Below are 22,157 nucleotides of genomic sequence, written 5' to 3'. Positions count from 1 at the left end.
GTAAAATCCACCTAGATAGGTGTGTATTGGTCACTCAGTGGGTTTTGTTCATGTGGAGCTAATGTGTTTGTGTCAGTGCTGTATTGCAGGTGGGCAGGTGGAATGGAAAGGTGGTGTGAATAGTGAAATAATTTTGGGACATGGGCAGAACTTTTAAGAAAGTATTGCTGTGAAATGGGTATGGCAGCATTGTAGATGGATAAAGTTAATTTTACAAGTTCACTTTTACTTCTTGTTAAGCAGTTAGGCTTCCTGTATTTCTTAAAGTTTATGTTATTTCTATCCCTTTTTCTTGACTGTCTGAACCGAGTCAGATAATTTCTCAACTTACAGAAGTTGCCAATAAATTTCCTTTTGATTAAAAAGCCTGCTGACATCTTTGCCTTGAGAGACTTCATAGACTGGTATCTCCATCAAGTGGGGAAAATGCAAACTGCATGATCTTTGCACACTGTTTATAAGTGTCAGATTCATTATAGCATGTACAACTCAAACACAATATATAAAATGTTGTCTGTTATACTTTGTGAAAATGTTGTTTTCAAGTTAGTATAAAAAAATGAAAGTTAAATTCCAAAAGCAATATTAAGAGGATGTTGTACGTAAATGAACATGTGAAGTGTCTTCTAAAATTTCACCTAAGATTGGCACATCTAGTGCTTCCTGAAATTTTTGGCAGCTTAGTCAAAATCTATTTAAGGATTTTATTTCACTTAAATATTTAGATTAATTGGTAATTTTTGAAGTAGTTTTATTTTGACAGTTTTTGCAGTCCTCTGGTTTTGCTCTCTCCAAGAAGAGTTTTCAAGTAATTTATGTTTCAAGTCTCAGATTGGGAGGGTAGTCCCTGTACATTTGACTTCTAAAAATGACAATCTAGAAATACTTGCCTTGATTTTTTAAATATATACTTACTTGAGTTTGAATTTTAAGCAGTGAATATTGAACAACACCTTTAGCTCTACAGGAACATTTTCCATAGAGCTTTGGGTATCTTTCTTTTGTGTGTGTGATTTCCTCTGTGGTTTAGGTGGAAAGAAGGAAATAATTTTAAAGGTACACCCAGAGAGAAGTTAAAACGAAGACATGGGTTGTGTAAAGAAAGATATTTTTTTGGTTTAATCCCTTTAGGTATGAATTCTAGTCAGGATGTGATTTGATTTCTTGGTGTTATTCTCAAGATTTTAGTTTACTACTTCTTCTGCTATATTAAAGATTTATTTCTTTAAAGTTTCTCTGTGTCCTTTTAAGCTGAAAACTTGAAGTATCTTTTTGAATCTGGACACTTCTGATTCTAGATTTTATTAGTGTTTCATCACTACTTGTATTTGCCTTTTTAAGTTGTAATGGCAAGATTAATGAATTAGGCTTTATTTAGGTATAGCTGCCTTGGGTTGAAGGGATTCCTTGCTTTCTGTGGAATGCCTGTATTTGTTCTCTGAAAATCTAGATTAAGATCCCAGACTTCTTCTCAACCTTCCAAATTGTGATCTTCTGTCCTTTCTTATAGTTTAAAAAAAAATTTCTTCTGCTGCAACACATGTCGCTTGTGCTCTGTTTTGCTACCATAAAAAAGAAGACAGTTCCTACCTTGTGTCACAAGCATGTGACTTAAGGGCTGTTTCAGTGTCCTGGAGCAGAAGATGCAGCTTCCATTTAGCCTGAGAGACAGTGACATAACTCTGCATGTGAGGACTGCTGAATTGTCTGTCATTCAAAGTTCTTGTAGGAATGAATTTACATATACCGTGAACAAAGTGCAAGTTACAGTTCTGATTATTAAGTTGTTATTAATCAAATCTCAGGTCTACCACTTATGCTCCTTTGCAGTCATCACTGAATTTTGAGAAACATTCTGAAAATTTTTCGTGGACAGAGAATCGGTATGAAGCATATCGCAGAAGACACAGTTCTTCGGAAGGGTTTGATCCTAACACTGGAAGGCCAAATGCAGGTATAATTTATAGGACACTGTGAATATGTTTGTGTCATTTCTTTGTAGGCACTAGCTAGAAGAAAGTCTGATGATGATAGCTCATCTGTGCTAAATTATTTTTCTGCAGTAAAAGAGTGGTAATGGAAAGACAGATCTGGGAGAGGATGTGAGCGCTAAGGACTGGTTAAAGTAATTAGATTCCAGGTGTATTTCTCTCCTGAATAGATTAAGAATGTTGAGTTAATACTCTAGCCAACAGCATATAAATGAGCAGCCAGAAAAAGATTGACTTGTAGCATTGGCTGGCTATTTTTTCTCTCTGGCATTGTTTTGTGAGAGCCTTCCCTGCTGCTTATGCAAATGAAAACTTGCTTCCTGTGCTACCGTATCCCAGCGTATAGAGCTTGTGATTAAACTTTTTTAACAATTCTGCAGAGTAAAATATTATTTTTAATGGTTTGTAATTACATTTCTTAAAATTTAAAAATCCAAGGGCATTTTGGGCGAAAAGAAAGGAAGGGTTGGCGCTCACAAGGCAGAAGTGGTCCAGAAAATATAAACCAACATGGAGGGTACCATGGTGGAGGTTCCCACACTCAAAGCAGCACCTTTCATTGTGGAAAAGGCCAGCGACTGCATGAAAACAGTGTACTTGATAATGAAACTCAAAAAAAGGAAGACAAAGAAGTACCCAACCAGTTTGAGGCTGAGGATTTTGTAAGTAAATTGTAATTATGATTAAAAAGGTTTCATTTTGTCTGCAAGTACCATTTTGTCCATTACAAGTCAGATCATCGTGTAAGGAATTTTCCATAGGTAAGGGAGTGTTAGTACTTTGTCCAATAGCTTGTTTCTCATTTTATATCCAGATTTTTCACTGTATGTTTATTATTGTTACTCGTGTATTTAAGTGAAACAACAGTTGGATTCCCATCTGCTCTGGTATGTGTATGTATTAAATTCTACACAGTTACCTTACTGGAATCTGAAGTAGTAACAAAGTAATTTTCATGCCTGTGGCCTTCTGAGCACTCATGCTTTAACTTAGGATGTAAGGGGAAGGGTCATCTTACTCTTTGAAGAAACATACATTGCTGGTTTTTTGCTTTCTCTGCTGCTGTCATGTAATGACATTAGCTGCTGCCTGACATACTTTGTTGGAAAAGAGAAGTAAGTGAACATTGTCCTGTTTGGTTCATGAGGGAGCTGTTTAGTCTGTCAGCAGAGGTCATGCTGCTGGTGTTATTGTGATTCTCTAGTTCATTCATCCCAGAGTTCAAGGGCTACTTTTTAAATAATGACAAAACTTTTCTTTCAGCCATCTTTAAACCCTGAATATGAGAGGGAACCAAACCAGAATAAATCTCTAGCTGCAGGTGTGTGGGGTGAGTATTTTTGATATTTTTAAATGCAAAAATGTGGCAGAGATCTGCAGTAGTTTTATTTGAAACATGAGCCTTTTTTTAGAATTATGAAGATACAGATTGAGAAAACTTCAATATTTTACAATGTAGGTTTCTTTTTGTTAAAGGATAACACTTCCATATGAGTATCAGTCAGCTAGTCTGTTGATGCTGCCACAACTAATACTCTTTCCCAGAACAAGTATACATCTTTTTTTTGTAAAGATGTCAAGAAATCTTCACCTTTATTTTCAAGAGGAAGTGCAATGAAGGTTGGTCACCTAAATTACTGATGTTGATTGCCAGCTGAAGGCTTTGTGAAATATGTTGGAAGAATTTGGAGAGAAACCTGGGAGAGCTGGAAGAGTAGGTTAGCTTGCAGGGATTTAAGGTCTCTTTCTAAAAGCAAATGTCTACGCTGTTGGTTGTGTTTGTGTATTATTTAGTGACAAATATAACCCTGAGCATGGGCATTGAGCAGACCTGTAGTAAAGATTGTTTTCTCATCCTTACCTGATTATGTTTGGCTATCACTTTACAGTTCTAATGGGCTTTATGTAGTCAGTTGTTTATCCCTAAGAAGGTAGTAGCTTTAGGTTGCAGGGATTTTAAAGTAAATGTACTCAAAATAAGAACATTTCTCTTTAAAAAAAATAATTAAACATGAAAACTTTACTTGTCTACTTAAATTACTGCTAATGCTGAGATTTTAAAGGTATTTTCATTTGCTGATTCTTTTTCTCATACTTAACCAGTATTTTTTGCATGCTAAAGTAATATTAGATATAGGCCAACTCCTTAATGTAAATATCTAATTGCTGTAAACCTTGCAGCCTCATAAATAATTATACAGCTTTCTGGTTTTGTGGTGTTAGCAGCTTTCATGTGATAATCTATCTTTCAATAAGAGTCTTGTTTTTTAAGGATATATGAAGTAGAATTGCTTGCAGGGAGAGGAGATAATCCTTGAAAGGGCTCTTAATGTTGGAATACATGTACAAAAAATATATTTCTTTACTTAAAAATTTTAGAACTATTTTTAATGCATGTTCCTTAACACTGCTAAATGGCAGTTTCTCTAGTTTGCTGACTGTATGTCTCCTAATTTGTTCTCCAGTGAATGTGGAAATTTTGTCCTGGTATGTCTATCTGAAGCATGGAGCTAGAGAAACTGGTCATTGCCATGGTCTAATGTGTAGTGCACATCTTGTCTCATGTTTATAAAACCTTACTGCAGAGCTCTAAAGTGAGCTATTAATAGATGTATAACTAATTATTCTTTAGGAAACCTTATGGGGAATATGAAAGCCATAAACTCTTTTGAAGTTTGAGTAACTATCAACAACTAACAGTATTTTGATTTTAGAATTGCTATGCAGCAGTCTCTAGAAGTGTGTAGCAGGCTTCTTTGAAAAATATTTTTTCTTTCAAAAAGTGCAATTCCTGCATCACCAAGTAAAATATTTTTAAAGTTATAATTGTAGGAAATGGAACAGAACCTGTGTTTTTCCAGGTTTGCACAGTATACTATTCATGGAACTAATACTGATTTAAGTTCCTGATTTATGTCTATTTGCTCTGGATCTTATGGCTGTCCAGTACCTTATGAAGTAAAACCAAGTGACATTGTGTACACAGGCACACACACACACACACACACACACACACACACATATATCTATATCCATACACTTCTTTTTTTCTTCCAGAGTACCCTTTAAATCCTAAATCTAGATCTCAGAGAATGCTGGTCATTAAAAAAGGCAGTACAAAAGAACTGCGGATATCTGGATTCCCAGTAGTGGGAAGTCTTCACTCACAGCCAGTAAGGAATGGAACTGGCACAAGTGTTTATAAAGGATTAGTCCCCAAACCTGTCACTCCACCTGCAAAGGTGAGTATTGGATACCAGCGTTACAAAAAAACATGCCTAGAAAAATCATGCTGTAATTCTGAATGTGTTTATTTCATCCCTGAGAATATTGTTCCTAGATTATCATGCAACACTTGCAAAATGCTATCCCAAAAATTAATAGAGACAACTTTTTTGCATTTTTCTTTTTAAATTATAATTTAGTCTGTTTTGCATGTCATCTACCACTTTTGAGAAGTGCAGCAGCTGTACAGGTGAGAGTAAAAATGGTGTTTTTAGCTTATGGAATCACAGTCCCTTTTGTATATATGATTTCAATAGAACAAAATTAGGTATGCTGTGGAGAGGTATAGTCAGCATAATAATACCTTCAGAATTTATCCCAGTTATAGACAGAGATGACATTATAACCTAGTAGTGTCATTCTGTTCTCTTGCCAAATGCATAATCACAGACTATTCTGTGTTGGAGGGGATCCATAGGAATCATGAAGTCCAGCTCTTAAGTGAATGGTCCATATGGACTTCAAACCCATGACGTTTGCATTGCTATCACCAGGCTCTAACCAACTGAGCTATCTGAACTATTCCTACTGGCTTCATCTCTACTTTTTTGTTTCAGGAATTTTTCTGTGCTCTTGAGAGCATGTGATGGATTAGTTCTTAACTCTGTAATATTTTGAATCTAAAATAATATTTTCAGCTGTTGAAGTCCCATATTTAATTTTCAATACCTCAAGTATGAGGATCTTAATTGTTTTGAAACACTGGTTTTTATATAAACAGAGCAGATGAATTGCTTATAAATGGCCTCTTTTCCACAAGAAAACAGATGTTTGCACTACATTAAGGTTGCAGTTATGATTTGTTTTTGCTTAATCATTTTTCTGAAGATTGATGAAAATAATATTTTTGTAGTTAAGTCTTTACATCTCTGTTTGTTCTTCTGTCTAGCCCACACAGTGGAAAAGCCAAGCAAAAGAAAATAAACTTGGGAATGCATTTCCTCATGAATCTGCATATGGTGTTGGCAGTTTCAGTCCTTTGAAATCAACTGTCAAGGCATTTGCTGTAACACAAAATTCAGTGAAAGAGGTAAAGTAGTAGCTATAGTTAAATCTAGAAAACATTTACTCGTTTAAGTCAGGATGGGCAGTAAATTTTATACAGAATTGTATTAAATATTTTTTTTTTAACTTAACGTGTGGGAAAGATGGAATGCACATCACCAGCCTTAAAATACTGCAGTTTCCTTTGTAGGTTTGATTTGGAATAAAAACCCACATTAGCAAATGCAGCGTAATACCTTTAGACTTCAAAACTGCTATAAGTATTACATGTTTCAGAAGACCCACTGTTGGGCAGTGCTCCATAAACCTGCATCTCTGGGTTTACATCTACAAACTGTATATACCAAAATACAGATATTCCCTCTGCTTTTGACTGTGAATATATGTGAAACCTGAAAAAAACAGATACCTGTCTAATTAAAAAATTTCTAAATTAACACACTTCTCACATTCCTTCTTTTTCTGACTTCCTGCACTAGTGTAATCGATCAAATTCTTCATCCCCTGTTGATAAATCTGGTCAACCTCGTTTAACAAAATTGACAAGAATGCGGACTGATAAGAAGAGTGAATTTTTGAAAGCATTGAAAAGAGATAGAGTGGAAGAGGAGCATGAAGATGAGAATCATGATGGGCAAGAGAAGGTAATTTTGTTCACACTTACTGTAGATTCAGTAGGTTTCAAACTATAAACTACTTTTCATTTTGTTGTTAACAGCTGTTTAGTAGCAGTCTTGGATCTCTAGATGAAGGAAAAGAACTACCTTTTAATGAAGTTAAAAACCTTGTTCCAAGTACTACTCTTCCTCCAGTGCTACTTTGTAGTTTCTTCTTGTCTTTCTGCAGTATCTGTTGGTGCATGTTCATGACTTAAGTACTTGTGTGTCTTTAGCAACAACAAAAAGGATAAATTAGGCTTACTAAACTAATGTAATCATACATGAATTTATGTTGGAAAAGACTTTTGAGATCCAGTCCAATCATTAACAGTACTGTCAAATCTGTAAGTAAACTATGTATATTCAAGTGTCACATCTAAATGTCTTTTAAATACTTCGAGGGATGGTGACTCTACCACTACCCTGGATAGCCCATTCCAGTGCCTGACAACCCTTCTGAGAAGAAGGTCTTCCTAGTGTCTAATCTGAATGTCCCCTGACACAACTTGTGTCCTGTCGTGGGTATTGGCTAACCCCCACCTGGCCACAGGCTCCTTTCAGGCAGTTGTGGAGAGTGATAAGGTCACCCCTGAGCCTCCTTTTCTCCAGGATAAAAATCCCCAGCTCCCTCAGCTGCTCCTCACAGGACTTGTGCTCCAGACCTTCCCCAGCTCCATTGCCCTTCTCTGGGCTCACTCCAACTCCTCAGTGTCTTTCCTGCAGTGAGGGTCAGAGCTGGGCACAGCACTCAAGGTGTGGCCTCACCAGTGCCCAGCACAGGGGGACAATCCCTGCCCTGGTCCTGCTGCCACACCATTGCTGATCCAGGCCAGGATGCCATTGGCCTTCTTGGCCACCTGGGCACAACCTGGCTCATGTTCAGCCACTGTTGCCAGCTCCCCCAGGTCCTTTCCAGCCACTCTGCCCCAGTCTGTGGCACTAGTTTGGGTTAGCACTTGACCTTGTTGAACCTCAATCCAGCCTGTTGATCCATCCTGTACAGATCCCTCTGCAGAGACTTCCTGCACCATAGCAGATCAGAATTCCCACCTGTTTCGGTGTCACCTGTAAACTGACTGAGGTGCACTTGTCAAATAATTGATAAAGTGATCACTTTATCAATGTACTGAACCCTTGGGAACCACACCCATCATTGGCCACCAGCTGAATATAGATAGCTCCACTCACCACCACCCTCTGGGCTCAGTCATCTAGGCAGTTTTAATCCAGTGGAGAGTGCAGCTGTCTGAGCCATGGGCTGCCAGCTTCTGCAGAATTCTCTGGGAAACTGTGTCAAAGAGAGGCTTTATTGAAGTTCAGGCAGAAGACATCCACAACCTTTTCTCCATCCACTTAGTAGGTTGCCTGGTCATAGAAGGAGATCTGGTTGATCAAGAAGGACATGTCTTTCCCAAACCTCTACTGGCTGGGCCCAATCTCCTAGTTCTCATGCATGTGGTGTGTGATGGCACTCACAGTGATCTGCCCCATGACCTTCCTTGGTACAACAGCAAGTCTGACATGCCTGTAGTTCTCTGGAATCTCCTTCCAATACTTTTTGCAAATGAGTGTCACATTTGCCAGCCTCCAGTTGCCTGGGACCTCTCTGATAATCCAGGGCTGCTGATAAATCATGGAAAGTGGCTCAGTGGGCTGTCAGCTTTCTCTCTACTTGTGTGAATCTCACCTGGTCCCAACAGACTTGTGGAGGGCAGTGTTTCATACCTTGGCTGTTAAGTTATCCTACAAAACAAAACAGTTGGTTCTGCTTCTCAAACCATTTCCTTTCTAATTAGTATTTATGTAACCAGAAGTTCTTTATTCTTGGTCTAATCATAGGAGCAATAGCTCAATATATGCATAAACCACTGTTTTGTACTAATTGAGAACTTGAAGGCCTATAATGGCTATGTATGATACACATCAGGTTTCTTTCAGTCTAAATTCACGTATGCAGTGCTTGAGTGATACTAGAGAATATTTGTGTCAAATGCTACCAGCCACCAGCAAGTTATCATAGTCCAAGTGAAGATAAGTATTCTGTTATTCAGAATGAGGTGATTACAAGCCTGTTTGCTGTAAATGAGTGGTTTAAATTGTCTTATTAAAACAAAAAATCCCATAAATTAGAAATCTGCCAGATAAATAAGTGATTTTGAGGAAATGATATTAGGCCTCTGAGATATTAAAAAGGAAACAGTGCCAGTGTACATTGCTCATAAAAGTGAGATTGACTTTTCTGACTCTGATGCTTTTTCAGGCAAAATGCAATTTGCTGTAACGGGACTGTATAACTTGGCTGTATGTATGAGCTAAGAAAAGCCTGCATCTTTTTATTAGGTTCTGTGACTGAGTGCCCTGAGATGGTTATTGGGGATAGCTTTGTTCATGTGTTCAGGAAATACACAAATATTTTGATTTGAGATTAGAAAGATCTTAGGAACCATCTAGAGATTTAGAATTATGAAATAATGAGGCAAATTGTACTCAGCAGCTGAATCACACTCGCAAGAAGCTGTTTTGTCCTATATATTGGAACTGCTTAGTAAATTATGTGGTATTATGTGATATTATGTGACATATACTTCATGCATATAATGCAACAGCTGAATATATGTTTACTGGGATATATGTTCTTCATATCTTGCTGGCTGTTCTAATATTTCTGAAAGCAGACAATATGTGAGTGAGAGGGAAATTATGGTGGTCTTGATCCTGTGCTCTGAAGTATGATTTCTTACAGGTGCAGAAAATTGCATTATTTCCTCCTGCTATGGGTAATGCTGGTATATACCCACTTTAGGGATTTTATACTCTTTTTTGTTTTTACAGTTGGTAAGACTTCTGAGGCTATTTGGCTCATTCATAAATATGAATAACAGGTTTTTGAATGAGTACAATAGAAAGAAATATCTCATGTTTATAGACTAAAGAACTTTTAATCTCTGAGTGAACCTGAACAGCTGGCTTTGTAAAAATGTTTTCTCCCTGATTACTATTTAATGTCTAATACAGTTGCTGTTCTTAACAGCCTGAGAAGCTGGGGTTGAGTGCCTGTGTGTAAGTGAGCTTGTGCGGTGTCTCCCTGCCGCGGCCTCGGGCAGGTGGGATGAGCCGGCCGGCACTGCCCTGTGAGGCCGGGTGGCCACCACGAGAGAGGCACCCAGGGGAGCGGCGTCTGCCACCCTGGTGGTGCTGAGTGCTGCTGCGTGGGTTGTGCAGCTTTGGTAGTTCCACACGCTGAGAGGAGGTGAAGGGATGAGAGAAGGATGCTTATCTGCGAGCCCAAAGAGTCTTTATTTTCCCCAGGTGAGGCAAGAACAAGGTGCTCTCTGAGTGGGTACAGGAATAAATGCCAAAGAAATCAAAGGTTACAGCAGTTTAGAAAGGGGGTGGGTGGACAGGGGTGCAAACCTGTTTCACCCTATGGGGATAAACCAGAGAGGGATGATATCAGTTACAACAACCTATGATAATGTAACTGGGGTAGGGACAAGGTCAAATAGAAAAGCTAAACTGGGGTGACTGATACAGAACTTTCTGGATGAAACTGGGGGTGGTTACAGGATTGACAGCCAAAAGGGTATAAACAAACTCAGATTGATGGAACGAAATAAGGAGGAAACAGGGAGAGGTGAGAACAGATAACAGATAACTGGGGAGCCAAGTGGCAGGAACTTTTGCGGTAAACAACTTGGATCAAACCAACTGTGAGGGGACAAATGGGGGAGCATAAAGGCTAACTAACATTAATAAAAGCCACAGATTAAATCAAACTGCAACAAGCTTGTCTGAATTTAAAGAACAGTATGCAGTCTTTCTGAATTCATGGCAGAGAATTTGCTGTTTGAGATATGGGTGTTGTGACCTACCTGATCCTTAGACTAAGTAAACTTGAGAGCTCATATACTTTCAGGCTTCTTCTGCCACATACAGCTCTGATATTTAATTAGGAACAATAAAAATTCAATAGCCTGTTATTTCTGTAGGTATGAAGACCAGCTGAAGTACATTTGAATTTTAAGATATGTGTAAAACCTTGCAGAAAAAAAAATTCGGGGAAAAGCATGTGAGTTTTTTTCTGCATTACTTAATCAGTAGCGTATCTTAGGAATTCTGTAGTATACAGGGTATTGCAAAAGCCAGAAGGGTGAACAGAATTACCTGTGAAGTAGAGTCTTTCCATTTAAACTTAATTAAAACTAAACAGAGCTACTGAATTGCAGCACTTCTGGATATTTACTTGTGGATGGAATTCACTTTTACATTTTGTAACGTAAAATTATTTTTGTATTTAGGATGATGAGTTCTTCAGCCTGCATAACAGCAACAGTCCTCATTGTGAGAGAGATATAAACAGAAACTTTGAAAATGAGATTCCGCAGGAGAATGGCAATGCTTCAGTTACACCTCAGCAGATCATTCAGTCTTCAGCTTTCCCTCAGGCAAATGTTCTTTCCAGCTCACTTGAGGCAGAGCATAGGTATGTATTGTATACAACATAAAGAGTGTTCCTTCATGGTAACTGAGCATTTTCATAAATTCTTACTAGTTCAGAAGTCAGAATCTGAAAACTGAGAACACATAAAGTATTTCTTGAGTAATGTAAAATTTGTCTTTTAGGCAGATACTAATTTAACATGAGACATACTTTGTTTCTTAAACCTGTGTACTAACATACATCCAATTTTTAGTAAAGAAATTTTATTTCTTAATAAAGAATAGAGCAAACTACATAGTGATGTCACCCCTTGGATTTTGGTCTAGGTGTCTGGGAGGAGCAATGTGTGTAATTGCTGTTTGTATTAAAAACACTTTGAATACTGCATCTTATATAAAACTTCAGTGAGCTTTTTGTCATTATTAAAGTAGTTAATTCTTTTTGTAGCTGACTTTTTGACACAATTAGTGATATCACAAGACAGTTTACTGACAGATGAGAAAGTAATTTCATGAAAAGAGTCTATTATCACAGTAATCCAGCTGCACTAGCATTTGGTAGATATGAGAGTGATGCTACTAGATAATCACAACCCAGTCTTTTGTCAGATTCTTATGGTTTAGACAGACTTTCTTTTTTATTTGTGATAGAGTCTATACATTGGACTAGACAGCTCTTCATTTTGTAGTGCCTGTAGAAGAAACTTTAATTTCCTCTTACTCCTCCTGAGTATGAAGAGTACAAAGTATCCTGCTCTGTTCCTTTTTTCCCACCATTAGCAACATCACTGCCGTAAGTGACACCAGGTGGGATGAGTTCTGTCACTGGAATGTTGTGGATGGTGGCAGGCTCCTCAGGCAGCACAGACAGCAGTAGTGTGGGGGAGTGCTGTTGTATCTAGTGAGTGGGGTGAAATATATGGAGCTTGCAGCTGTTGATGACATGGTTATGGGCCTCTGGATAAGGATTAAGGAGCAAACAAGGAGCAGATGTCTTTGTAGGCCGCCCACCCAGGATGATCACACTGATTGTCTTTTAAGGAACACCTCTAAGTCATTTGCTGCTGTCCTAATGGGGGACTATTAATTTGGAATACCAAAACCATTTGGAAAATGGTCCTTGCCATTTTAGGGAGAAAATTTGCAACTTTCAGAAAAGAGAGAATGTTCTTCATCCAGAGGATAGTTGGACACTAGAACAGGATTCCCAGGGAAGTGATCACAACATTAAGCCTGACAGAGTTCAAGAAGCATTTGGGCAGTATTCTCAGTCACAGGATATGATTCTTGGGGTTGCTCTGTCCAGGACCAGGAGTTGGATGCCACATTCCTTGTAGATGCCTTCCAACTCAGGATATTCTGGGAGTCTGTGAAATCTGTGGCCACTAGAGGCTCATGATTTTTTGACTGGAAGATGGGAGTCAAATTGAACTCCTAGTTTTTCAATTCAAATTACCTTAAATAGCCTTGTTAGGATTTCTGGGCAAATGTCTTTCTTTTGTGGTATCCCAGAGAGGCTGTGTGTCCATAACTGTCACAGTGCTTTGGCTGTGAGTTCAGCATGCACATAGACAGGTGTTACGGTTATCTTTTTTGTGGTAGTTTGCACTGTGGGTCACCACCTTAGTTCCCAGTTACTTTTGCATACCTAGTAACAGTATTGGCACATTTGGCACAAAAGGGCTTTCTTCCTGCTGGGGAAGTTTCCAACATGCAGCAATCCTGTTGGTATCAAGTTTGTAATCCAAAGTAATATTTTTATGTAGTTCACACTTTTAACCATTCTAGAATGGTGTCAGTTTAAAGAGATAGTGGTGCTGCTAACATTACAGAATGTTGCTTTAAAGTTAGTTAGCTATTACCCTGAATTTTACTTATATTAACAGAAGCTCTGTAACTATTTACTTCAATGAATGCAGTAATGTCTAAGCTTGCTTGCAGTAAAATTTAACTATCATTGAACTGCATTTAACATTGTGTTTTGGATTACTTGTATATATTTTTATTGCATCCTGATGATTTGATTGTTCCTGCCTGTTACGCTTTCTGATTTGGTCCAAATGCAACAGGGGTACAATTTCCATTTCTGTTACTGTCCTATCAACTTTTTCTTCAAACACAGTAGTGCTTTTCTCCTTCTGCAATTCCAGGCTTTTGTTATGTTCTAAAAATGGTCTTTAGTGGATTTGGTTACCTGCAAATTTGCCCAGTGCACATCCACTGTATTGGGGTATAGAATTCTTTGCGGGGAGGGTTGTATTGAAGGACATTTTTTGCAGATTTCTGCCTAAATTAAGTGCCTAGTATATGGTGTCAGCTGTGAGTTTGTCTTACTGTTTTAATATATTCACTGTTTTTTAGCTCTTAAGTGTCAGCTCTGGCATACATTATAGAAACCTCTTCGTTTTTTGTGAAATAGCTTTAGTCTGCTTTAATGTTTAAAGTCAAAGGATACCTGGTTTATCTGAAGGTGTTAATCCTTTTGGCAAAAACTTTGCAGCAAGTGAACATAGTAACTTCATTGTTAAATGTCACGATGTCTTCACCCTCAGATAATCCCTGTTTTCACACCATCTTCAAACGTAAAATCATTTTCTTCCTGCTCAGATACTGCCATCCTTCTTTAGGAAGTGGCCAAAACTTGCTGATTATTGTATCTTTGTATAGCTGAAGCTTAGTTATGAGAGGAGTCTTCTTATTTCTTCCCCGTACCCCAAAATCCACTCCTAGCTGTTTGAGCTTTAATGCCAGCTTGTGCTGTTGGCTGAGACTCAGTTGTGAAGAAGCCTGACACGGCTCTTGACATTAGCATGTGGTATAAAAAAGAAACCACATGAGGCCATTGCATCCTGATTTGGTTTCCATCGAGAGACACCACCAATATTCCTCATGTTTTGCTCTGCTTTGTTATTCAGGAAAACCTGCAGAGTCCCTCAGTGTGTCTTTCTCTTCATACTGTTCTCAGAGGAGTGAATACATTGCTGCTTCACTAACAGTTTAAATTATGTTAAGAAAATACATCTTACTGTTCTGACACAGGTCTCTTGCCTTAGAATGAAGGTATAGTTTTTACCACATACAGTGGTAGAATAGTGTCATCTTTGAGGGACCTGAGAACTCATCTTCTGTGCTTTACATACCTTTTGCAAGACTTGGAACTCAAACTTACATAAGAGTTTATTTAAAAAAAAAATATTGGCTGATTAATCAATGCATTTGTTACAGGTCTTTAGACATGTATGTAGGCAGAGCTTGAAATGTTTGAGTGTGCATAGCAAATTCCTAATGTTGTCCTTCTTAATTTAAAGGTTGTTAAAGGAGATGGGCTGGCAGGAAGACAGTGAAAATGATGAAACATGTGCTCCACTAACTGAGGATGAGATGAGGGAGTTCCAAGTCATTAGTGAACAGGTAAGACTAAGTTAATTTTCCATTATAAACCTGTAATTGGTTACCCTAGATGCCTACCTTTGAGGAGGATCTGCAGTAATTTTGATCATTTTAAAATTACTGTGGCTGTTCCTCTACTATTTCAGTACTGTGCTTTTGGAAGTATAGTTGCTTTAAAAAAATCTGGTACCAATGCTGACTATACCTCAGGCCTATTCACAAAGTATCAAGGGAAAGGTAGGGCTACTTCTGGGTTGTTTAGGTATTGTTGCTGGTAAAAGTGCACAGGCTTTTAAGCTCCTCAGCTTAGCCTGAGGAAAGAGAGTCTTCTTTCAAGGTTTTTGTGCAGTTTCCATGCTACTCTGAGAGCTGTGTTTTCTTTTTTGGAAATTGAGAGACATTTAGTTTACTAGTAGCAAAGTATGAAAAGGTAATCTAGACTTGATTTTTCCTTCTTTCTTTTTTTTTTTTTTTTTTTTTTTTTAATGAGGAGTATTGAGTATACCTGGTGGGGTCAGTGAGAAAAAGTCAGAAAGGAGAACAGCGTGTGATGCTAAATATGAAGATTTGGTAATTCCAATATTGTTGGAAATAATAATTTGATATTGGAGTATTAAACTTCCAAGTGCTTGTCTTAGTGTGCACCTTCTGCATGATATTGAAAATGCAGTAATTCCTTTCTTTTTTGCAGAATCAGCTGTTTCCTTTCTTCAGTGTCTTTGGCTTTTCAGTTGCTGAGATACCCATTCCTTTCTGCAGCATCTCTTCTGGGCCCCTTCCCTATTGCCCCTTGCCCATCTTAGCAGAGATGTTTGCAGCACTGTGGGAAAAGGGACTGGATTGCAGGGAGAGACCGTTAGGGAGAAAGGATCTCTGGGGCAAGGTGTGTGGGGACAGGGTGAACTCTCATTGACTACAGGAGTTCAGCACGACTGGAGACACTGGGATACAGGTGGCTGGCCAGAATTGAAGGCTCGCAGGGGAGTTAAGTTTTTCTGTGTACTTAGGAAAAGCTGTGGATCCAGCGTAGGCCGGAGATGAAGATGCAATGAGTGTTGAGTTGCAATGTTGTGTTTGGAATTTCTTTCTCTAAATGTGTCATGTTTTCACATTTCAGTTACAAAAAAATGGTCTTCGGAAAAACGGCATTTTGAAAAATGCTCTCATCTGTAATTTTAAATTTAGCCCCTGGAAAAACAGCACTTTCAAACCTGCTCTGGAGATTGAGGATTCTGAGACAAGCAGCAGTGATACATCAGATGATGATGATGTGTGAAGACTTCTGTAACACCTGTAGAACCATTTGTTCTCATGAAGATTTGGGGATGTTTTGTTCAAAAACAAAAGTTGTAATTTATGTAGTAACATGCCCACTACAGGAAGAATGATGGGACTTTTTTCTGAAGGAAGCAAGGAATATTTTGTTGGGTGTGTTGAAATCACTATAATTCCTCTGTAAACGAATGTTGTAGAATGAGGCCTTGTGTTGACCCAGCGTTGACATCCATCACTGAAGCATTTTGTCTAGCAATGTGACAGTGTTACAAATCAGACTTTCTCACTTAATAATAAAAGCAAAGAATTGTGTAATGTCTTGCAAAGCTTCTGTCTTAAAATGTATAAGGAACAAAAGGGCAGCCTGACACAGTGTTTTGCTTGCCAAGTAATTTTTTTCTTACAGTGGAAATCAATGAGTCCACTTTGTATGCAAAAAGGGCAATGTACCATGTTGGCTAAAATGAGCAAAGTGCACTAAAACTCCTTTCCGTAACTGAGCTGTTGAACTGTTCTACAAATAACTGCTCTTTAGCCATTTATAGTGTTGTCGTTGTTGTTAATGGCAAAGACCCTGATGTTACAGTTCCAAATTTCTAGAATTAACTTTTAAATTGAAAGCTTTAAGGGGTATAGGAAGACCCTTATTCTCACAGTGACCTGTGGGAAAATAAGCAGTTTGATTTTACTATTCAACATGTGGAAAAATCATTACACTGACTGGATTTGTCCACTACGTGGGAAATAAACTGATTTACAGCGTATTGTCTAAGTGCATAGCATCATGGGTATTGTTTTTAAAACAGCTAAGTTTGTTTGCATTTATATTACATGTACTCTGGCAGAAATGCAGTTGTGCATTTCACTGCAAGGTAAAAATACTTTCATCACCAGATCCTGCTTTTATAGCAGCAGAAGTAATGTCTGCAATAACCACCTCTTTTGCTTACTCTTTGTCAGACTTTTTCTTCATGATCTCACATTTATAAACCAATATTGTGTTATTTATAGTTTTATTTGGTTTATTTTAGTTCTTTAAACATTCTCCACAGTTGTTCAAGCTGTGTAGCATTAATTCCTGAGCACAACTGCTCTTGGGGATGTCACATATGTTTATAATACAGCACACACACACACACACACACACACACACATATATATATATATATATATATATATATATATATGTATGTGTATATATATGTATAGACACTTCCCTGTCAAGATGTTTTTGAATTCTACCACTTCTTAAAGTAAATTATTTGCAGTTTAGAATGTGAAAGCAAAAATACTTATAAAGTTAAGATTCTGTCCACATTTCTTTAGGAAAATACTTTTTTTATAAGGTGGCATCAATTTTGGGCTAGTCAGTATGTTTTTCTTTTTTATTTATTGTTAATTTAAACAGATATTTCTTTTCAAGAGGTCAGTTTTTGTATTAGAAGAGGCTTGCAAATGTTGATGTAGTTAATTTTCGCATGGTGTATTTCTAATCTTAATTTAAGAGGATAAAAATGTTTCTTTTTCAAAAAGAGAACTGCCAGATCTGTAATGATGCTTTTTCCTACCTGCATGCCTTACACACCTTTTTTGTTTCCCTCTCCTGAATTTTTTTTTACTGACTTTGACACATGGGTGTAGTTTGTTCACTTTTTGGTTTTCACATACTGTAGATAGGATCTTCTGCCTATATTAATTATGTAGTGATATGTGGATGCACTCTCTTAATAGTAAGTGAAAATGTTTTTTTCATGGCATTTCTCAAAGTGGGGTGTAGGCTTTGCTCCCTTCTTTACTCAGTTTAGTAATAAATGTCACCTCAGTAATTAACTCTTTGAGAACTTAATATACTTATAGAAGAGCTATGTTAAAATTGTATAGACTTTGGAAATTTACAATTTGCAATTGAGAACATTCTCTTTAGAGGAAGTAGGAGTACTAGTCATACTTGGTTTGCTAGTTTATATCCTGAAACTGGTAATGGAAGCACTAATTATAATGAGCTGTGTGCAAAGCAGGTAGCAGGAATTGGGCAGTGGTTTTGCTTTGGAGAGTGAAACACTTTTATAGCCTTTGTAACTTTTCTGTGTGTGGTTTCTCCTCTTGTGTCTGCTGATACTTGTGGATTAATTTCTGGTCCTGTACAATGTCCAGTTCTGCCAGTTCAGAGACCCCTCAGAAGTCTGTGTGGCCCCTGGCTTAACTGGTTGTCTGCCTGCTCTGCTACTTCTGTTCGCCCTTCACAGCAGTGTGGGGATGGGTGAGCTTTGATATTGCCTCTGAGGAACTGGATTCCCTTATGTTGTATTTGCTTATGACAAAGCTGAGTAGAGTATCTGTCATCTCTGTGTCACCTTAAGAAAGTCTTAGCCATTTACTAGGGGAACTGTTTTAGTTTTTTATTTTCCTGGGAAATGTCACTCAAAACAGTGTTTGGTTTTTGTAGTATACTTCCTTAAAATGTAGGAAAACACTTTATTGTAAGGTTCCGCTTCCTTTTTTTTCAGTGCTTTATAATGTAGAGAAGAATGAAATTGTATTCTCTTAGTATTTAACAATTCAACTTTATCCATCTTTGACTTTTTTCCTTTCCCAGGGCAATTTAAATAGTGCATTGGCCTTTTGTTTTCTCATACATAAACTATGATCCAATCCCAGAATAAGTCCTCTCTTGTTTTTCTGCTTGAGAGGTGTCTACCTTAAAAGATTTAGAAGTTGGTAACTAAGCTTGCCCATTTCCTTAGTGGGCACTAGTAAGCTTTGGAGATACTTTGTCAGTGCTGAGCTGACAGAGCTTGATTTCAGTGATGATAATCACAAGTGGCTGCATGCAAACATGATTTGAAGTCACTACCATTTCTCTTCATCTTCCTGGCTTTATTGGTGGAGAACCATGTTCCCTGGCAGGGAACCTGGTTCCCTGCTCCAACCCTCTTCAAAAGCAAACAGGAGTGATCAGTCACTCACTGATTTTTTTTCTAATCTGCTGTTGATGGAGAATGTACTCTCTTCCTGCTGCTGGCATGGAGGGTGCCTGAGTTTATGGTGGGAAGTTGGGGATCCTTTACCTCTTCCAGAATGGCAGAGGCCTCCCTCACTGGCTTGTACAGGGCCTTTCTCTCTCTTAAGTAGTTGTCTTTTGTTGAAAAGAGTACTAAAACTGCTATAAAGTTGTCCGCTGATTCATGTTGGATCCTGTCAAAAGACTGAAGAAGATTTTAATGGTCATCCCATTTTTTGAGAAGTGTTACCAAGAGTAAAGAAAATTAATTTTTATTCTCTGTGGGGGAAAAACATCTGCTTGATTTGAGATGGGGACTTCAACTTTAGTGTTTCTTTTTAAAAGAATATCTATTTTTCAGTAAATGCATTTAAACTACTGGCTGCTAGAAAGTGGAAGTAGAGTTTAGTCAAGGATGCCTTTGTTTTTCCATTTTTGGTTTGCTGCTAGGCAGCAGCTGAGGCAATTTACTCAGCTTCAGTGTACTTTTGATTTGATTAAGGATTATTGTACTTGAGCACCAAGGGTTACTGGCTCATTAGCATAATAGATGTGTTGACTAGCTGGTCATCTTTCCTCATGCTGTTCTTAGTCTATCAGTGAGTTTTATTGCAAGCTGAATGAGGTTTGTTTTGTAGCCTGGATATCTCTGCAGCCTTCCCTAGAGGTACCTGGAAACGCATTTGCTAAATCAGCAGTGATCTGCAGAGCAGTCTGGCTCTGGATGGGGCACAGGATAGTGTCAAAAACTTTTCTCTCAGGAGATTTGTGAGTATATTCTGAGGTCTGTCTCTCTTACTGGGTTGCTATCTGGGAGAGATCTTCAGACTGAAGAAAAACTGATTCCTTCAACCAGTGAGTCAGTAGAGTTTACTGCTGAGTTCAGTATGCTTCCATTGCAGTCTCTAGTCAAGATCAGATCATCTCTTGAATGTGGGAGGTCTCACAGGGCGTATAGGAGCATGCATTCCTTAAATTCCTGAAAAGATACTGGACAATAAGCTGGCTATGAAGACTTCATTCTTCTTGGTTATTCTTAGTATGCAGCTATTTATTTCCTTAGCACTAGCATGATTTTTGTAGAGAAATGACATTCCATACCTGCAGGACAAGTGATCGTTTAGGGTTTTTTCCCTATGCAGATGAGAGATACAGCTTTGAAGTGAAAGAGTATTTTTGGTAACTGATGATTGCTGATGTCCAGGCAGGCATCTGATTAACAGACTGATGGAATTTGGGTCAGTATGGGGGAACTTGAGGTCCCCTTAGGAGATGTGGGGAGAGAACGCTTTCTGTGAATACTAAGCAAGGCACTACTGAGTTTCAGCATGGGAAGGAAAGGGAAACAAACTCCATTCATTCTGTCAGGAAGTGTCAGATTTGAGAACTGTTGCAGGAAATTGCACATGCTTGAGAATTTAGACCAGCCTGGTGTCCTGAGCTATTTTGTTGTGCTAGTTTACCAGGCTGGTGGTGTGCTGTCCTGAGTTGTGATCTTCTAAGCCTGTAGGTTCTAAAACAGAGCTGTGCATTAGGTACCAACAGGGCTCCTGGCTGGCTCTGAACCTATAGAATATCCAGTGTTTTCTTAGTGTTACCACAGTTGTGTCAGGGAAGGTGGTGCAGCTTTTCCTCCAGTCAACTTCTTGGTGTAGCCAATGCAGGAGATGATGTGCAGCCCTGATCCAGCTTACTCCAGCATGGTGGCTTTAGTATTGGGGCTTCCTTATTCCTTTTGTGTGATAACTTCAAGTCTGGGGACTTTGTGCTGTCATAATTCTTGTGTATTCCATCTCCCATTGCTTTCTGCTGGACTGCTGCAGTGGAATAGTTTCTAGCAAGTCAAGGAGCATCCTCTCTGGGCTTAAGTGACTGCATCATGGATAGGTGAAAAACAGCTTTCAGTTGTTTAGCATACATGTGCACATACTGTGTGGCATAGATGTATTCTATTAGAATTTAAATGTAATACAAGGGGACATTGTAGAATTGTTAGCAATAACTTATTTTCTGCACTTGCCATTTGTGCTTGGTTGGTGTTACTGGTAACTCTTGCCATGAGCATCACATTTCTTTCCTGCCTTAAATTATAGCCAGGCTGAAGGGCCTCTTCTTCAATGACTGGGTTAATTTTTTATTTTCCTACAACATTGCTTTAGGTACCAATTGATTCTGTTTATAAGGGTAATGAAAATGAAAGCTGTCTGAAATCAGCTGATCTGTAAGGAATTGATATACACTGTAAGCAACCTGCTGAGTAAAGCCACTGTTTATGCAAAGCTTCATTACCAGAAGCTGAGAAACACTACTTTATGCATTGGAAGGCTGTTTCAAAAAGAAGTTCAAGTATGAATGTAAATTATACAGATATATTCCTAATCCTCACATGAACATTTATTTTTCTTTGCTTCAGTTTTTTTTATTGTCCACCTCCAAAGTGGGCATGCACAAATAATCTTTGTACAGAATAAACACATTTTCATAATTGAGATAAACAAATTAATTATTCTGAAAATTCAATTTGTAAGTATCTTAATGTTCGAGATAAATTATTAACAGTATTGTTTAATTTTTAGTCTTTCATTTTATAAACTGCTGAAAAATAAGTACATTGTTGTAGATGAAACTGATAGTACTGGCTGTGGTTATGGTTACTTTGTTTCCACTGGAAGAATCTGTTTCTGGTCATTTACTGCTAAATATACTGTGGGACCAGTCTTCTCTGGCTGACCAAGCCCGTGAGCATGTAGCTGCAGGCTGACAGAGCCCAGCAGATGTGCTGAAGGCAGATACAGTTGTGGAGAAATCAGTGGCAAAAGAGGGGAAAAATTTTCAGTGATAGGGGAAATAGGAGAAAACAGTGTAATAATTTTTTTTAAAAAAGGTCTCCAATAAGATTGTCCTGATCATGTAGTTGGAAAATGAATCTTCTGATGACAGTGAAGTGTTCTCCCTTCCTGTTAGTGGCTGGTTTTGTGTTAGATTACAGCCAAGATTTGTTGCATGTGATGATCCTGGATGATGCTGTCTCATTGTAAGAAAGTTCTTCACTGGTTCATGTAGAGGTTTGATGTGGTTCTGTTATTTCTTGTTCCCTTTTTTTCATTAATG

At 38.1% G+C, this 22,157-nt stretch overlaps 1 protein-coding gene across 3 annotated transcripts in view; it reads left to right on the top strand.

Moving 5' to 3' along the window:
- Positions 1–16,817, top strand: part of GPBP1 (GC-rich promoter binding protein 1) — a 35,371-nt gene extending 18,554 nt beyond the window's left edge. For 2 of the 3 annotated variants that reach the window (XM_021534332.3, XM_021534333.2), the window contains exons 5-13: positions 1,806–1,954; positions 2,430–2,653; positions 3,255–3,321; positions 5,049–5,233; positions 6,166–6,306; positions 6,761–6,925; positions 11,239–11,423; positions 14,689–14,791; positions 15,888–16,817. In XM_021534332.3, coding sequence (XP_021390007.1) covers positions 1,806–1,954; positions 2,430–2,653; positions 3,255–3,321; positions 5,049–5,233; positions 6,166–6,306; positions 6,761–6,925; positions 11,239–11,423; positions 14,689–14,791; positions 15,888–16,046 — 1,378 coding nt within the window. In that variant the 3' untranslated portion in view covers positions 16,047–16,817. The remainder of the gene's footprint in view (positions 1–1,805; positions 1,955–2,429; positions 2,654–3,254; positions 3,322–5,048; positions 5,234–6,165; positions 6,307–6,760; positions 6,926–11,238; positions 11,424–14,688; positions 14,792–15,887) is intronic. The other variant, XM_077790241.1, reaches the window with a different exon arrangement.
- Positions 16,818–22,157: the final 5,340 nt, after the last annotated feature.

Source organism: Lonchura striata, chromosome Z (assembly GCF_046129695.1).
Source record: "Lonchura striata isolate bLonStr1 chromosome Z, bLonStr1.mat, whole genome shotgun sequence".
Taxonomy (NCBI): Eukaryota; Metazoa; Chordata; class Aves; order Passeriformes; family Estrildidae; genus Lonchura; species Lonchura striata.
The sequence above is the reverse complement of the archived record's forward strand: the minus strand, read 5'-3'. Positions and strand labels throughout refer to the sequence as shown.